Here is a 15,909-nt window from a genome sequence, read left to right as displayed (position 1 = left end):
AGCACCAGAAAAACACATGGTGGCAGTCTAGTCACTGAAATCAACAAACTAAACCAAAATACTGAAAAAGTTAATGAGGGGAGTCGCATACACATTCCACTTTGATAAATGATTCCCTTTAAAAGTGTGAAATTGAGAGGTGTAATGTAAGTCAACCATTAAATGCCGACGTCTGTAAATAATCTCTCCACGACAAATAAAAAATCACTAAACAAAGGAGGCACAGAAGAATAAGGGATAGGGAACCCTCCCGAATTCCTGTTAGCAGATTCCTAAGGACAGTTGAAAAAAAGAACCGCCTAAAAAGCGGGTTTTTTAATCATTTTACTTTAACATAACAGCATGCCTGATAATTGTTTTCCAACTTTTGAAACAGACAGACCCTCTCTATCCGTCTTTTGATAGACTGATTGTTTGTGTTCAGTCTTCTTGTAATCTCAGTTGAGATTTCACCACGTCAGTCACTCCTTCCAAGCTGTATGCTAATTCTAAATTTAATGTTAATTAATCTATATTTATCTGTTTTATTCTACTTGTAATGTATTCTGTGTGGCAAAATAATAAAATGAAAATGAAAATGAAAAATGTTACAAACAATACAGTTACAGTGTCTACTATTTTCACTACTGCATATTTATACACATGCACTTGTCAAGCCAGCTGAAAACTAATCATTAATTGAAGATGTCACCTTAAAAATATTTTCATACTTTGCATTATGTATACAAGCATCCTGCAAGGATCTAAAAGCAGTTGTTAAAAACTTGAGTGTATCATCCACCAGGAGACAAAACCTTGTTTGGAGGAAATGGTCGACAATGCCAAAAGTATTGGGGTGTACTTAAACAAACAGGTAGCGTCTTTCACTACTCAATCTTTGAAAAAGGACTAGTCATACGACATGCCAGAAAAGGGCTTACCAGATTCCCATGGCAATGCTGAGTCCACACACTGCAGACTTCATTAAATATGGTTGGTAATAGTATCAATAACTCATATTATATTTTTTCAAAATATAAATTATAAAGAATATTAAATTATCCATTAAAGACCAGTTAACTAAGAGTATGCAAAAATAAACGTTTAAATTACTTATTATATAAATCCAATCTAACACTTTTTTGTAATCAACGAATGCCTATATGGCTAACTCATGGATATAACCAGGAGAAACTGTTGTAAAAAAAAACCTGATTTTCATAGTAACTTTGCTACACAAGTATTCATGGACCAATCCGTGTTCCACTTCAGGAATTTCCAAATGATTTTTGTAGAATTTATTTTGATTGTACTAACATGTATCTCAAAATAATGCAAATGTAATATGTAGGGAATAGTGTTTTCCTAAAAATAATCATTGCTGTTTGATAAAACTATAAAACTTCAATAATACATTTTGTGTTCTAATGGTAGATTATATATATAACAGCATCAGGTATGATGAAGGATGAAGGAAAATCCTGTAGAGGCAGCTGTAGAACAGCTGCTGCCAGACATACCAGAGCAAACATTACGAAATGGTTTCCTAGCTTTCTAGGATTCCTAGGAATTTCTTAGGAATTTCTTAGGAGCCAATAGAATTTTCCTAAAAACATTTAAGCTCTCCAGAAGTTTGAACAAACATTACTAGGTTCCTAAGAATTTCCTAGGAAATTCCTCAGAATGATTACAAGTAGAATTTACCTAAAAAAATAGATTCTTGATCCTCGGGAAATTCTTAGAAATTTACTAGGAAAAATAATTTCTTAAAATAAAACCTCAATTTTTAAGAATTATACTTGAGTTTATTTTTTGGAAAGAGAAGTGCCATTTAAGATGTTTAAAAAAGTCACTACTTGCAATATATCAAAACATTTTTTATTTTGTGTTATAATTGATAACTCATTCATTTTACAGCAGATATCTATGGTGGCCCATTGTTATCATAGCATTGTTATCATAGCATAATAAAAAAATAAAAGTAAAATTAAAAAAAAATAAAAGTAAAATTAAAAAAAAATTGAATTTAAAATAAAACATTAAAGAAAACAGGAGCTACTGAAGAAATTCAATAAAAAAAAGTAAAGGAAGATTAAAAATTAAAAAATACATAAAAGTTAAAATTAAAGTGAAAAATAATTTAAAAAATAAATAAGATAAAAACCTTTAGTACAAATGCAAAATAATTTTAAGTTTACTATGATAACGCTGGGCCGAAAGGAACATCACGATATTTGTTTCCAAAATGAAATGTTCGAAAGCAGCCCATTGTTATCATAGCCTGCGACACGTAAGGTCAGTGGACAACCTAGTTCCCAGCTTCCTCTCTCTTTCTCTTCTCTCAAAATGGCGGTCCGCATTCGTTGCTCAGAGTGGGAGAGTGACGAGCAACTGAAGAGCGACCTTGAGCGCTATGTGTTAGCAAACTATTCCAGGCAGGAGATACTGGATTTTGCTAGTCGGGACTTCCCTGAGTATGCCTGGAGTCTGCCTACACTTAGCAGAAGATTACGTTTTTTCGGCATCAAATACGTTAGGTACGAAACCAACGTTGAAGATGTAAAGAAGGCAATCGAAGAGGAAATGGAGGGTCCAGGGCAGTATCTAGGGTATCGAGCAATGTAGAGAAAAATACGAGAGCAACATAAATTGGCTGTCCCTCGCAATCTGGTCCATGATGTTATGGGTATGGTGGACCCCGAAGGACTGACTAGGCGAGGGAATGTTGGTCAAAAAAAACGACAAAGAGGAGCTACTGGAACGTTCACATCATTGGTAAGTTCTCCCACCTTTTTGTGGCAGGTGCCCAAGTATGTAAAATTCATTGAAGCATTTCCCCTGATCCCTTAGAGTAAGCCGTTGCAAAGTAGAGTAAATATATGGGATCAAATGGCATGTTCTGGCAACCTACCTCGAACCATCCAACTTATCTGCCTGTGCTTTTATCATGAATTTCAATCTAGTGTAACATGTTTTTAGGCATCTGGAAAAGACATTTTAAAGGCAACGCAAGTAACTGGGGTATCTGTGTGCTAAAAGCTCTCATTATCTTGCTTGTCCTTTTAAAGATTGCCAAACAAAATCCATATCAGGACATTCTGGTGATAATATATGTTGATCTCAACTTGCTTATGCATGCCTGCCTATAGGTACAAATACTTGACTGATGGTCCAGGTCTTTTTGATTATCCAAAACATGGTGGATTTGGACACAAGCAAACCTGCTTCCCTTCCCCATCTCTTTTCGTCTTTCAGTTTGGTGAGTTCCCATAAATTTTCTGGACTTCCCTAATCCGATCAGCCAAGGATCCCCCTTCTGTAATAGGCTTATGGTCATAGTGTCATGTCATAGTAGTTATTTTATTATGTTATCTTGTATACAGGGACCTAATCACACTCATTCTGGGGATGGCCACGACAAGCTAATGGGTTTCATGAATAGCACTTTTCCTTTAGCTGTTTACGGCTTGCAAGATGCCTTTAGTGGATACATTTTGTATCTGAAATTATGGACCACAAACTCTGACCCTAAGCTTATTGGTCGTTGGTACATGGATCATCTGTACAAAACAAAAGGTAACATTGGTCCTGTATGCAAAATATATACAATGGCAATTGCAGACTGATCATGATACAGTCAAAGCTGAACCATAGTTAACTAAGGTTAAGCTCTACATCCCGGGGAGGGGTACTCCCATACATAAAGCTTATAGGTATGTGCTGCTGTGAAGGGTAGGGTTTTTGAGCAGTTTAGTCTAGGATAGGGTATTAAAAATCAGAGCATTTTGGTCTGGAATAGGGTATCATTTACCGTATAAGCAACTTCCTGTGACAGAAATAAAGTTCCTGGAGACTAGCAAGTCTGGAATAGGGTGGTAATTTTACGCATCTAGTCTAGAAGAGAGTCGCAAAATTCAAACATGATCTAGTATAGGGTAAGGGTCTCAGAGTCCCAGCGACACACCCCTACCCAAAATATCCAGAGCCCCCCCTGGGCTCTACATACATGTACGATTTTTTAAGCTTTATTTATTTATTTATTTACTTATTTTATTATCTTTTTTTCATTCAAGTGATCAGTAAATATCTGAGGCTGGATAAAGGAACTGAGACAGGGCACATGGCTACTATTCACGCATTTTTAAGGCAAGAGCAAGATGAGGAGGCAGATACAGTTTTTTGTGGTCCTTCAACAAATAACAAGGTAAGGCAGTTAACTAAACACTTTCCGACAATAAAACATCAGTTTGGTGCCCACTTAGGCTTTTCTGAATTTTTGATGTAGATTTTAATGATGGTAATGAAAATGCAGGAATCTGTGCTTCACATTCCAAAAACCTTTTTTCTGACCTATACATTTAAGGGTAATAACTGATTGTTTACTTTTTGAATTGCATTATCAACACAGATTTGAACCATTTTTCACAGATAGAAAGATGGTGGCGAGACCTGCACAATAGATTTGAAAGATTTTTCAAGAGGCAGCTCACTATGTTACTGGAACAAGGCCACTATGATCCAAGTGATCAACCAGACAGGTATTAACTATGTTTTCAAATACATTACATGAACAGTACCAGTTCTATTTAATTCATTTTACATACCTTATTACATGAATTTTTCGTGACACGTTAATTTCGTGATTTTGAGGTTCAAATATTTCGCAACACTTAAATTTCGCAATTTTTTGGAAAATTTTGTGTTTTAAGTCACTTTATTATATGGCTGCGATAGTACGCGCGTTCTCATTGGTTAATTAGCGTTCCATACTTTCCTGGTAAACGCCCACGGGCATTACAGATTTTTCCCACCACCGTTTTCGTTTACAAAACCTAGCTAACTTTGTGACTTTCGCTGAAAGAAACTTCATTAAAAAAGCAAGAAATTTAACAAAACACGTATCTTGGTCTTCTTTAACTATGAGTTCTAAAGATTTCTTATCTGAATTTTATTATCCTGACAAAAAATGAAAGCAATTTAGAAGTTCTCTCTATTTGGCGTGCTTTGCCCGTCGGAAGCCATATAATAAACAACTTAATAACCTTGTTTGCTCAAGCTTTACTGTAAAATTCCAGAGTTCGGGCTGAAATTTTCTATTCATGGACCTCGCCCAGAGGCTCGGTCCATAAAGCAAAAATTTTATCCCTCAGTCTGGAATTTTACAGCAAAGCCCTCACACGCAGTTATTAAGTAGTTATTAATTTTGAGTAATGCACCGCCCCTGGGATAAGGTATTTTTCCTTGACAAAGTTAATGTAACCAGCCATTGACGTGAATAAAAGGATAAAAATTTATACATTTCCACCAACCAAGTTGTGTGAATTAGTTTGATTGCATTTAAACAGGCACCTATTGGCATTCATTTTTATTCCTGTCATCCAGAAAGAAATGGATATCTTTAGGGAAACTGTGTGGAATTCACATAGAGTAAGGAGCCAAAAGGATGCTCAGATGCCTAAAGGGATACCATATCACCTGTACTCGTTCCCTGAGCAATACAATGCAAATGAGTGTGGTAAGGGTATTTTACTGAATATTTGTATGTTTTAGAATAATATTTGCAGACTGCACAACAAAGCATGTCTTAGAGAGCCAAGTGTTGCATTTCTGAAGAAATCTTAAAATTTAAAAATTGTTTTAAGAAAACATGATTTCCTGAGTTTAACAGATGTCTAGAACTTTCCAGGACCAGTGTTCTTTTTCCAGGACTTTCCAGTCCTGGCCAGTCCTTGAAAATAAGAAAATAAAATTCCAGGATTTTTCAGGTTTTCCAGGACCAGTACGAATCCTTTTTTAATTAATGACCCACCACTAAGTATCGATTCAATGAATTCAATGAGAAACAATGTGTAAAAAGCGGGGATGGTTAAATTAATTTATGGACAGCTTGAGAGATTAAATCATCAATATTATACTTCAATAGAGAGAGAGAGGCCAATACAGATATTTTCAGGGCAGACATGATGATCCACTCACTAACAAGTTATTAAGGGTTAATGTTCAAGTGCTCATCAAGTGCAATTTCCTGTATTGTATAGGTTTGCAAGTCACTTTAGAAGCACTGGATGAGGTTGCTTCATTATCAGGTGTCAAGTCAGTTGTAGATGACTACTTACCAAAAACTGTGAGAGAGAGCTGTGAACGAATTATTCCCAATATTGATGGGGTGAAGCCAGCCGAGGCAGCAGATGCCTATCTTTTCTTAAAGGAGAAGTACAAAGAGTCATCACCATCAGCATCATCATAAAAGTGCATTTTATTGTAACTTTTTTTCCTTATACCGGTAGTTCAAATGTGTAAAAAACATTGTCCAACAAATGGTCCAAGGACAAAGAACTACAGACTTAGTAACATTCATGGACGTTGTAAAAAATGCCAGTGATAAAAAAGATTTGTTATCTTAAATGAACTGTTCCATGCCGTGTTCTCCTCCCAATGGTCTGTGAGAAGCATGACGTAAGGTTTAAACTAACAACACAACACTTGAAAGGCAGTCACTGAGCTGCTATCTTGATAAAAGGTGGAAGGTGAATTATGCTCCAGTAATCCATTCTCTTACTGACTTAGGTCCATCATCTTACAGTAGGCATTGCACTCATGTTCATTGAGAAAGCATGTGATGCCCACGGATGAATAATTTCCACAGCAGAAATAGTATTCTAAGCTGCTGGCATCCATGATATCATTTGTTGCTATTTCGGGATCATATAAACAGTAGCCAGATCCCTGTATATCAAGTAACATGAGTTGTTGGTTGGATGATTCATAGGTATAGTGAACCAGGCACTCTGCTTTGGCCAACAAATCTTTCAAATCTTTATCTGCATCTTCAGGCAGATCGGCCTTCTTGCCATTATTATTAATCAGTTTGGCAAAGAGGCCTGGAACAAATTCCTCAACTGTCGCTGGTTTCTCGTCTATTGTGGTGTAGTATACATGGTTGTACTGAAAACACTTTCCCATTTCTTGTGATGCCTGTGACTGGAACTTCTTTGTTAAGTGCCTAGCTACCTCATGCATTTGTACTTGCTTACGACAATGGCTCTCTATATTAGTTTTTAATTGAGTACTAATTACTTCTTTGGACTTCTCGTTGTACGTTTTGATAACCCAGCGATTTGAAATGTTTTGGCCCGCAGATTTGCCAGTTAACTTGCAGTGGTAAGCATCACGGAATCCACCTGAGGAAAACTTCTCTGAATCTACTGTACACTCTACCTCCATTGCATCTGTCCATTCTTTGGAGGCAATGTCAAATTGTTCAAAGGTTAGGAGACACTTGTTTTTGGTGACTGGTTTGATGAGCTGATGAGCTTCCCAGCATCCAGCAATGAGGCAATGGATACGGATGGAGGAAACTGGGTTGTCACTGAGAACCTTCTATAATCTGCTTTTGGTTTTGGCGCAGCTGCCTTTCTCACTGGTGCTGATGATGCAGAAGTTGTTCTTTGGAATGAGGAGTTATCCGAGAAACCTTCATGTACATGTGTTGGGTCAGAGCTATTGGAGTCCTCCCCATAATCTTGGCCAACTACAAACCGCACCAGATACACCTACATGTTTGTCAAATAAAAATAACAAAACCGATCAGATTTCATTTGGGTTGGGCATCATATTTAACATATGAAATTCATGCTACTATCACTGTTAACTAGTTGGTAATGCTATTATAACAATATAAAATGTGAAAATTCTTATCATCAAGGCCCCAAAACTGCCAAACATCAGTGACCTTTACCTTCCTGTTGGCAATTTTTTTACATTTAAGCTAAAGAGTTTATGTACCCGGTATTCGCTGTCTAAATAAATGTATTTCAAAGGTAATATTACAGTTTCAACAAACTTGGAGTAACATGAGGAGGACTGAGGGTAGTGACAGTGTCATAACTGACATTTTTCAAAACTTAAGCCAAGGAGAGTTTGTTCAGACCTCTCATTCAAACTCTTCAAGAATTTGAATGCTGTGTGAAGAACAGAAAACCTGATGTCAACCTAACTTATATTTGTTGTTTTTTTTTTTTACATGGTGACAAGTCAATATATCATGCCCTCTTCCCAAAAGAAACATATAGAGATACAGTCAACTCTCATTACAACAGACACCCTCGGGACATTGTTTAGTGTCCGTGATAGTGAGAGAGTGAGAGTCAGTAATACCAGGAGTCATTCCTAGTCCAATCTCTTTTGGAGGGGATCTGAATTTTGTCCCCAAGAGACTGGTCATCATTTAGAGGGGGGGGGGGGGGGGGGCTGGTACAAATAGGGGGTGGGTAATCGATTTTTATGCAGGGAAAAAAGGGGGGGCCATATAAATTTATGCAAGTATTCAATGGTTCTGGGAGGAGGGCTACTCAGTTCAGAATGTGAAAAAAGTTACTGAATAATGCATTTAATAAGTACCAATAGACAGTTATATGTGTTGGTGTACTAAAAGTGTGTGTGTACGTGCGATTGTATATCTATCGGGGGGGGGAGGTCAGAAAAAAAATGTGCTTCATGAAGTGGGGGGTCAGGAAAAATGAAACATGGCATACCTAATTTTGCACCAGCCCTCCCCCCCCTCTAAATAATGACCGGTCCCTAATAGTTGAGAGGCCTTGTCAAGCGCGAATATAGTCGGACATTGGTCCTTTAATACAGTTTACCTCTAGTTTTACCCGAGAATATTTTTGCGCCATTGTTTATTTACCTAAGCTTAAATGCTTCGTACACGAACTCACCTTGTCCTTTCTATGAGGGATTTGTTCCATGCTGGTACAAGAGGGTCCCTTGTTTGTGACAAGAACATCACATAGGCTTGCTGGCAAACTGTAATGGTCAGCGAGAGCCTTCTTCAAGTTTGCTAGCGTAAGATCCTCGTATGGAAACGCCACAAACTCTCTTGGTTGGACTGGCCTAAACGTTTGTTTGTTGTCTGGCTCAGATGCTAAACGTTGCACGATTAACTCGTGCGGAGCGGAACCAGATTTCTTGCTTTTGCCTTTTCCGCGAGGGTCCGGTCGCTTCCTCTTCGCCTTCATTTCATCTTGCAAACGGTTCCACGTTTGTTGTCGTCTATTCATCTCGATAAGAGGACTTTTTACTGTAGTTTGAACGAGAAAAGTGCAAGCCACAACCCACACGTGCACGAGTTACCAATCAGGAAATGCGAGCAGCCCTTCTGAAAGTAGTCCACTGACCTTACGTGTCGCAGGCTATGATAACAATGGGCTGCTTTCGAACATTTCATTTTGGAAACAAATATCGTGATGTTCCTTTCGGCCCAGCGTTATCATAGTAAACTTAAAATTATTTTGCATTTGTACTAAAGGTTTTTATCTTATTTATTTTTTAAATTATTTTTCACTTTAATTTTAACTTTTATGTATTTTTTAATTTTTAATCTTCCTTTACTTTTTTTTATTGAATTTCTTCAGTAGCTCCTGTTTTCTTTAATGTTTTATTTTAAATTCAATTTTTTTTTTGGATTGCTTTTACTTTTATTTTTTTTTAATTTTACTTTTATTTTTTTATTATGCTATGATAACAATGCTATGATAACAATGGGCCACCATAGATATCCTTGAAGCTTATACAATTTCCAATAAAACATTAATTTTTATCCGTCAATTGCATTGAAATAAAAATTTACTGGAGTAAAGAATACAAGAAGAAAACTAAATCAAATGCAATTCAAGTGGGATTTTCGAGACGTGCTTGGTGCTCCAGTCAGATAATAAAACGTACTATACTGCAAGGACAGCGACTCTGACCACACTGAAATACAAAGTTATATCAACCTGAGGTATCCCTGAAAAATGGTTTATCACAATGTGTAAGATTCAGCCAACATAGTTTTGCACTTTCTTCTGATTCATTCGAATTATATGGTGAATTCTAAATACTTTCCATTTACAGTAAACTTAAGTAAGTTCGATATAGATAGTATCAAGTATCAATTTATTAGCCAGATTAGAATATTTTATACAGAAAGCTTAAGAACATATCTTCACTTAAATATTGCGGAAAGGAAGTCTTATTTGAAGGGATGGGAAATTTCAAATCTGGCATATTGAGACTTAAAAGTTATATTTTCGTATATCTAACCACAGACACCATTAAAGTTTGGATATCTTATTATAACATAGTTTCTGGAATTGCCATTTAGAGGCATAATCTTCTCCAAAATTTCAGTGACACTCTTTGCTTTCAGGTCAGACCTAAAGCATTGATAATAAGAAATATTAATGCAATGCTTCTTTTCAAAAAGTGCTAGAGGAATAAAAGAATAGGTGTAGGTTCATAAGGAACAGTTGAGGAAGAGAGGACTTTGAAACTAATTTCTTAAGCTTAATTGCCATTTTTATAAAAGAATTACTTATCAATTCAAAATTGTTATATATACAAGAATGAGTTCACGATTTGGAGGAATGTCTCGCAAGAAAAACTTTACAAAATAAAATAATTGTCTGTAATGCCACGCAGAAAAAGTAAACAGTGTAGGTGCCTAGGAAAAAAATTATAAAGAAAATGAATAAAAGCGAATATTGCCCCATCCACTACTATAGGCACTCCCTAACCATTCTAAGTTCAGGTGAAGGGCGGATAATTAAAAAATGTCATGGTCATACGCAGATCACATATAGAAATTACATTATTTAAAACTTGAGCATCTTCAAAATACGCATGTAAACAAAAATGACTCATGGAACGGACGTGAAATAATAATTCTGTAAAAAAGCCATATAAAAGTAGAAAGTATATAATCCTGGAGGACGAGTCTACAAAGATAGAAAAAGACAATAGGGATTATCGAAGGGCTTGGTACAAGTACAATTGCAGATGAAACGATTGTGAAGAAGGTACTAATAAGAGTAAAGGGATCTGTAGAGGATTAGGTGGTGGTATGACAAATGCATGCAAAGAGACGGGTGTGAGGTCTTAGTGTGCGGAATGTTTTTTTTTGTTTTTCTCATTCAATCAATCACAGACCACTTTCATAAATGGCTGCCGGATTAATATTCTTTTGTTTAAATTTAAATTAGCCTTTCTGGCCTTGTTCTCCAGTACAAAATTCAAAAGAATACAAGCGAGGCCGGAAAGGCTAATTTAAATTTAAACAAAAGAATATTAAACCGGCAACCATTTTTGAAAGTGGTCAATTAGGTAGTCTCCTTCGCAGCCGTTTTTAGGCTCGTCACGCAACGCTCCTCCCCACGAACGGCTGCTTCTTTTTGAACTGCATTCCTTTCCCTTTTCTGACCAATCAGAGTTTGGTTCTCAGATCCTGAAACCGTTCGCGCCAATGCCAACAAGCCAATCACAGCGCATGTCCTATATAAGCAATCAAAATGGCGTCTCTTGATGAAGTATTTTCCCTTGTGGCTTCAACATTCAAAATTTCTTCGTTAAATACACACCAGAAGACAGCTATAAGTGCAGTTACGGAGAAGAAAAGAGATGTTTTCGTTCATTTACCTACAGGTTATGGTAAATCGCTTATTTACCAAGCCTTACCGACCACTTTTGATGCACTTCGATCAACTTCAGGACATACTGTTGTAGTTGTTAGTCCATTGATTAGTCTCATGGATGATCAAGTCAAGTTCCTTACGAGTGTTGGGATTAGCGCTCTAAACCTGACCTCGGCTTCTGAAGATGAAAGAGTAAGTGTTGAAAACGGGAAATATTCATTGGTCTATGGATCGCCGGAAGCATGGCTCAAAAACGACCGCTGGAGGGCGATGTTGCACAACGATGTATATTCCCGTAAGCTTTGTGCCATTGCAGTCGATGAGGCACATGTTCTAAGGCAATGGTAAGTGGGTTTCAGGCAATATCTTGCCTTATTTATTCTTCAGATGTAGAAATGTTGGCTTTTGACTAGTGCAGCCTTTCACACAATTAAAATACTTTTTATACCTCATTGATCTTGTTTTACAAAACTTTCGCAGTCTGTACTCATCTTTTGTGCAATAGTTAGTCTATAGGCAGACTAATCTCAATTAACGGATTATTTTATGTTGTTGATGAAGTTTTGTGAGTTGATAATTTGAAATACAATTAGAATACGTTTCACTTTCTCTGAAGATAATTACCAGTAGGTCTTATTTATATTATTTTGATGTAGCATTTACGTCCGGCTAAAAATGCTAACAGACTTAAAAATCTTTATTTCAAGGGGGACTTCACAGGAAAATAAAATGGCTGCATTTAGAGAATGTTACGGGAAGTTGTATGAGTTAAGGTCTTTGGCTTCAGACGTCCCAGTCATTGCTTTGACAGCCACCGCAACTCGCCTCACAAGAGATACCATCCTCAACATATTACATATGGAATGCTTTGTTGAAATTAAAGAAAGTCCTAACAAAACCAACATCAGGTATGTTGTTCATTGTATGGACAAAAAGGCTGAACATGAAGAATACTTTGCTTGGCTTACTGATACACTGAGGACAGAAGGACAGAATTGTGTAAGAACCATCGTGTACTGTCGAACAATTAAACAGTGTAGCATTATTTATGCTACAATGAGTGGTCTGCTTGGTAAGGAGAATATGACAAGTAGCAATGGATATCCACTAGTCGAAATGCTTCATTCATGCACTCCACAGGCAAACAAGAAAATTGTTTTGGAGTCTTTTCAGCAAGAACATGGTTCAGTTAGGCTACTTATAGCTACAATTGCCTTTGGTATGGGCATCAATTGTAAAGGGGTTCAAAGAGTGATTCATTATGGACCTTCGAAGAATGTAGAAGCATATGTACAAGAGACTGGGCGTGCTGGAAGAGACAGTGGTGAAAGTGTTGCTTTTTTGCTTTATCATGGTGTATTGCTGAACCATGTCCATTCTGACATAAAGTCTTTCATCAAAACTAAAGAGTGTATAAGGATGACTCTGATGAAGCATTTTGATGCAGATGCTGTCAATATAGAGATACCTCACAAGTGCTGTGACATTTGTGCAGCAAGTTGTGACTGTGGGCAACCAGATTGTTTCAGTTACTGTAAATACCCATCACAAGCCATTCAGAATGTAACTGTTGGTACACACCAGCAAAGAAGTGTATCAGCAGACAGCAAAAAACTTGTAGAGAATGCCTTGAATCAATATCACAAAATATTAGTTTTGAAACTCTTAAATACAAGTGCCAATGGAGAAGTCAAAACTCTAACAAATCTTCACTTCATGTTGGGATTTTCTGAGCATCAGATATTTCAGGTTTTGGAAAACATAGCCTCAATTTTTACTCTTTCAGACATCTATAAGTCAGTGGAAGTGTGGGACAAACGTCATGCACAGAAAGTTTTATCAGTCATTAGCATTGTTTTTGGGGATGTTACATGTGACAGAGACCTCCCTGGTACCCATTTTGAAAGCAGCATTGATTTTGATGATGAGTACATGGATGAATGGGATGAGATTTTTCAAGACAGTGAACTGTTTGACATGATTGTTGATAATGTATCTTTATCTCAGTTGGATGAGTCAATCTCCATGCTTGAAGAGACACTGGACAATTCAACAGAATCATTGGATGATGAAATACCAGCAGATATTTTGGCCGCAATTGTGAAAGTATAGATCTAAGTAAATAAACGCCTGTAACATTGAAATCGGTACAATTAGTCTCAACAGCATTAGTGATAGGAGTGGACATAGTTATTAATAGGGATTTCTTATTATTACTATAATGCTAATGATTATGAAGAAAACAAATTAGGCATATAGAGTGCCTATTGTACTAGGTTGTAAATAACATCAACACTTAGCTAAATCTAATATTTCAGTACAGTTTCAACAAGTAAGAAATGGACAAATTGATTTTGCCATAACCTATGACATGCATATCTTGTGGTTCAATATTTTGTTGGTTTTAAATTTCATTTACTTTCATTTTGCATAAGAGCAGAAGATCCTGGTCTATGGTATCAAACGCTAGATTATTTGAGGGGTGCATGGAATATAGGCCTTCAATCTCTCTTAATGTAACAACAATTTTTCCTTTTATTTCACATGCAAATGCAGGGTAATTTGGAAGGAGAATCTAAACATTTATCAGTAGTCATGGCTCTCTTCCATACACCCCTCTGATTATCAATGTACATAAACAGAGGTGCTGGATATAATAATTGCTTGATTTCTATCTGGACCTTATCCCTAACACAACATTTCGTTTGTGTCTATTAATCCATTGGTATAGGTCAGACAAATCAAGATTTTCAAGGCCATCTCGTTTAAAGTCTTTGAAATGAATATACTTGCGACCCTCAATTTCACAGAAGGCTTGGAAGCTAACAACTTTCTTTAACAGTTCATCTAGGTCTTTTTTTTCTGATGATTCAGAATGGCTCCCAGACCTAGAGATGCGTTGTAGGCTTTCATCAAGATTTTCTAGTATCAATCTAGTGGTACTCTCCGCTTTGCATACTCTTGAGACAGCTGCCTCAGTGATGTTTGGGCCCAGATTCCTGATGCACTGTTTTATGAAGTTGTTGCTGTGTTCAGTTGATTCATCTAATGGGATGTTGCATGCTTTCTTGCCATGATTGTTTACCGATCTGTTCCAGACAAAGCGTACACTATCTCTGGGTGTTAAAAGAGCATACACAAGAAATAATTGATAGAGGCATTCCAGGGCATACTTGGTGCTGTGTGTTCCATCTGCTTTGCAATGCAGCATGAAGTACTTGTACTGCCTTATTAATCGATCCCCATCGCCTTCCTTAATTGCATCAAGGAAGTTGAAGAATAAATACCCATCTGTTAATAAGGCACAATTGTAATCAAATACATCATCTTTTGATTTCATCTCTTCAGGCCTGGAAGGGGGAGATGGTTTGGTAGAAGAAACTTGGAAAGGTTCATTTTCCACTTGAACTGGAGGATTATGGGCCAGTTCATGGTTTCTTCTTGCTTTTCCATTGTGCTTAAAGGAACTTTTGCATCCTGGAAATCTACATGGGAATCGACCATCTGGAGTTAAGCCCTGATTATTAAGGACATTTCTTCTTTCATGCTCAGAAATGATGTTGTTTACTTTCTCAGCCACATTATCTTTGAAAACAAAACTATCCACCACTTTAGCAGATAGGTCATGAAGTACCTTCAGCTTGGCTGCCTTTTCCAGGGCTGTCATGTTTTTTGGCAACGTGTATTTTGATGGAGTGCTAGACTTATCTTCAAATCCCAATAGTGACATGGCTGCTCCTATCACCCTTGATTTAAAAACAACACGGAAAAAGTCTCTGTTTGGTCTGTAGGATGAGGACACATCACCTGTGACATTTCTCCGGTTAATTAGAGCACAGTCTGCAAACATAGTGCAGTTGTCCACTGATGATTTTCCACTAAAGAATCTTGAGTAGATAAGCTGTCCAATGTGTAAAGAAAGAGGTAAAGTAAATAAATGTAAATGATTATGTTGCAGTGTAATCTTATTTCTGGTAAAAATGGCATGGTTGAAAAGGGGAAAAACTATAGAAATGTGAAGTAAAAGGGGCAATATTAATTAATTAACCAGGAATAATATTGAGCAACAACTGCATAGAAATTAATTTGGTATACCAGCAGACTTTCAAAATTTTTGGCACTATAAATAGCAGATTTGATCAAATAGATTTATTCCATGATCTTATCCCATACCATACTGTTGCCAGAACGTAATGTTAAAAAAAAAAAAGAGAGATTTTGACCAGGGATAAAAATGTGTATGAAATTCAGCATGCCTCAAGTTATAAAGTTAGTTGTTTTGTCTAGTTGAAGTTGTTGCCCCAAGGTTGTTGCATTGCATATCGCAGTTGTTGCCTGACTGTAAAAGCTGTTCTTAAAGTACCCTTCAAGCCCTGGTATCGGCATGCATTTTCTCCACACTCTTCTCTCTTTATTTCTTAAGGTACTGCTTGGGAGAATTAATTTTGTTTAAACATCTAATGTTCATCTTTGGTAA

General features: G+C 36.8%; 3 protein-coding genes and 1 pseudogene across 4 annotated transcripts in view; 2 read left to right on the top strand and 2 right to left on the bottom strand.

Moving 5' to 3' along the window:
* Positions 1–1,988: 1,988 nt before the first annotated feature.
* LOC148715596 (uncharacterized) lies at positions 1,989–6,384 on the top strand. The gene is made up of 6 exons (XM_088746754.1): positions 1,989–2,754; positions 3,363–3,555; positions 4,053–4,183; positions 4,408–4,517; positions 5,325–5,494; positions 6,018–6,384. The coding sequence occupies exons 1-6, from the start codon at positions 2,662–2,664 to the stop codon at positions 6,224–6,226; spliced, it is 906 nt and encodes a 301-aa protein (XP_088602880.1). The 5' UTR covers positions 1,989–2,661; the 3' UTR covers positions 6,227–6,384.
* Positions 6,218–9,554, bottom strand: LOC148715595 (myosin heavy chain kinase A-like; annotated as a pseudogene). Its single transcript, XR_015995941.1, has 2 exons — positions 8,700–9,554; positions 6,218–7,532 (listed from the first exon to the last, which is right to left on the bottom strand). The product of XR_015995941.1 is annotated as a myosin heavy chain kinase A-like (transcript).
* Positions 9,555–11,304: 1,750 nt separating this feature from the next.
* Positions 11,305–15,387, top strand: LOC148715594 (uncharacterized). The gene is made up of 2 exons (XM_088746753.1): positions 11,305–11,776; positions 12,140–15,387. The coding sequence occupies exons 1-2, from the start codon at positions 11,310–11,312 to the stop codon at positions 13,542–13,544; spliced, it is 1,872 nt and encodes a 623-aa protein (XP_088602879.1). The 5' UTR covers positions 11,305–11,309; the 3' UTR covers positions 13,545–15,387.
* Positions 13,601–15,909, bottom strand: part of LOC111343567 (uncharacterized) — a 4,452-nt gene continuing 2,143 nt past the window's right edge. The window contains exon 4 of the mRNA XM_088746752.1: positions 13,601–15,333. Within this exon, the coding sequence (XP_088602878.1) occupies positions 14,104–15,333 (1,230 nt within the window). The 3' untranslated portion in view covers positions 13,601–14,103. The remainder of the gene's footprint in view (positions 15,334–15,909) is intronic.

The sequence above is a fragment of the Stylophora pistillata genome, unplaced genomic scaffold, assembly GCF_964205215.1.
Source record: "Stylophora pistillata unplaced genomic scaffold, jaStyPist1.2 SCAFFOLD_1196, whole genome shotgun sequence".
In the NCBI taxonomy this organism is placed as follows: Eukaryota; Metazoa; Cnidaria; class Anthozoa; order Scleractinia; family Pocilloporidae; genus Stylophora; species Stylophora pistillata.
This window is presented reverse-complemented; position numbering and strand designations above follow the sequence as displayed.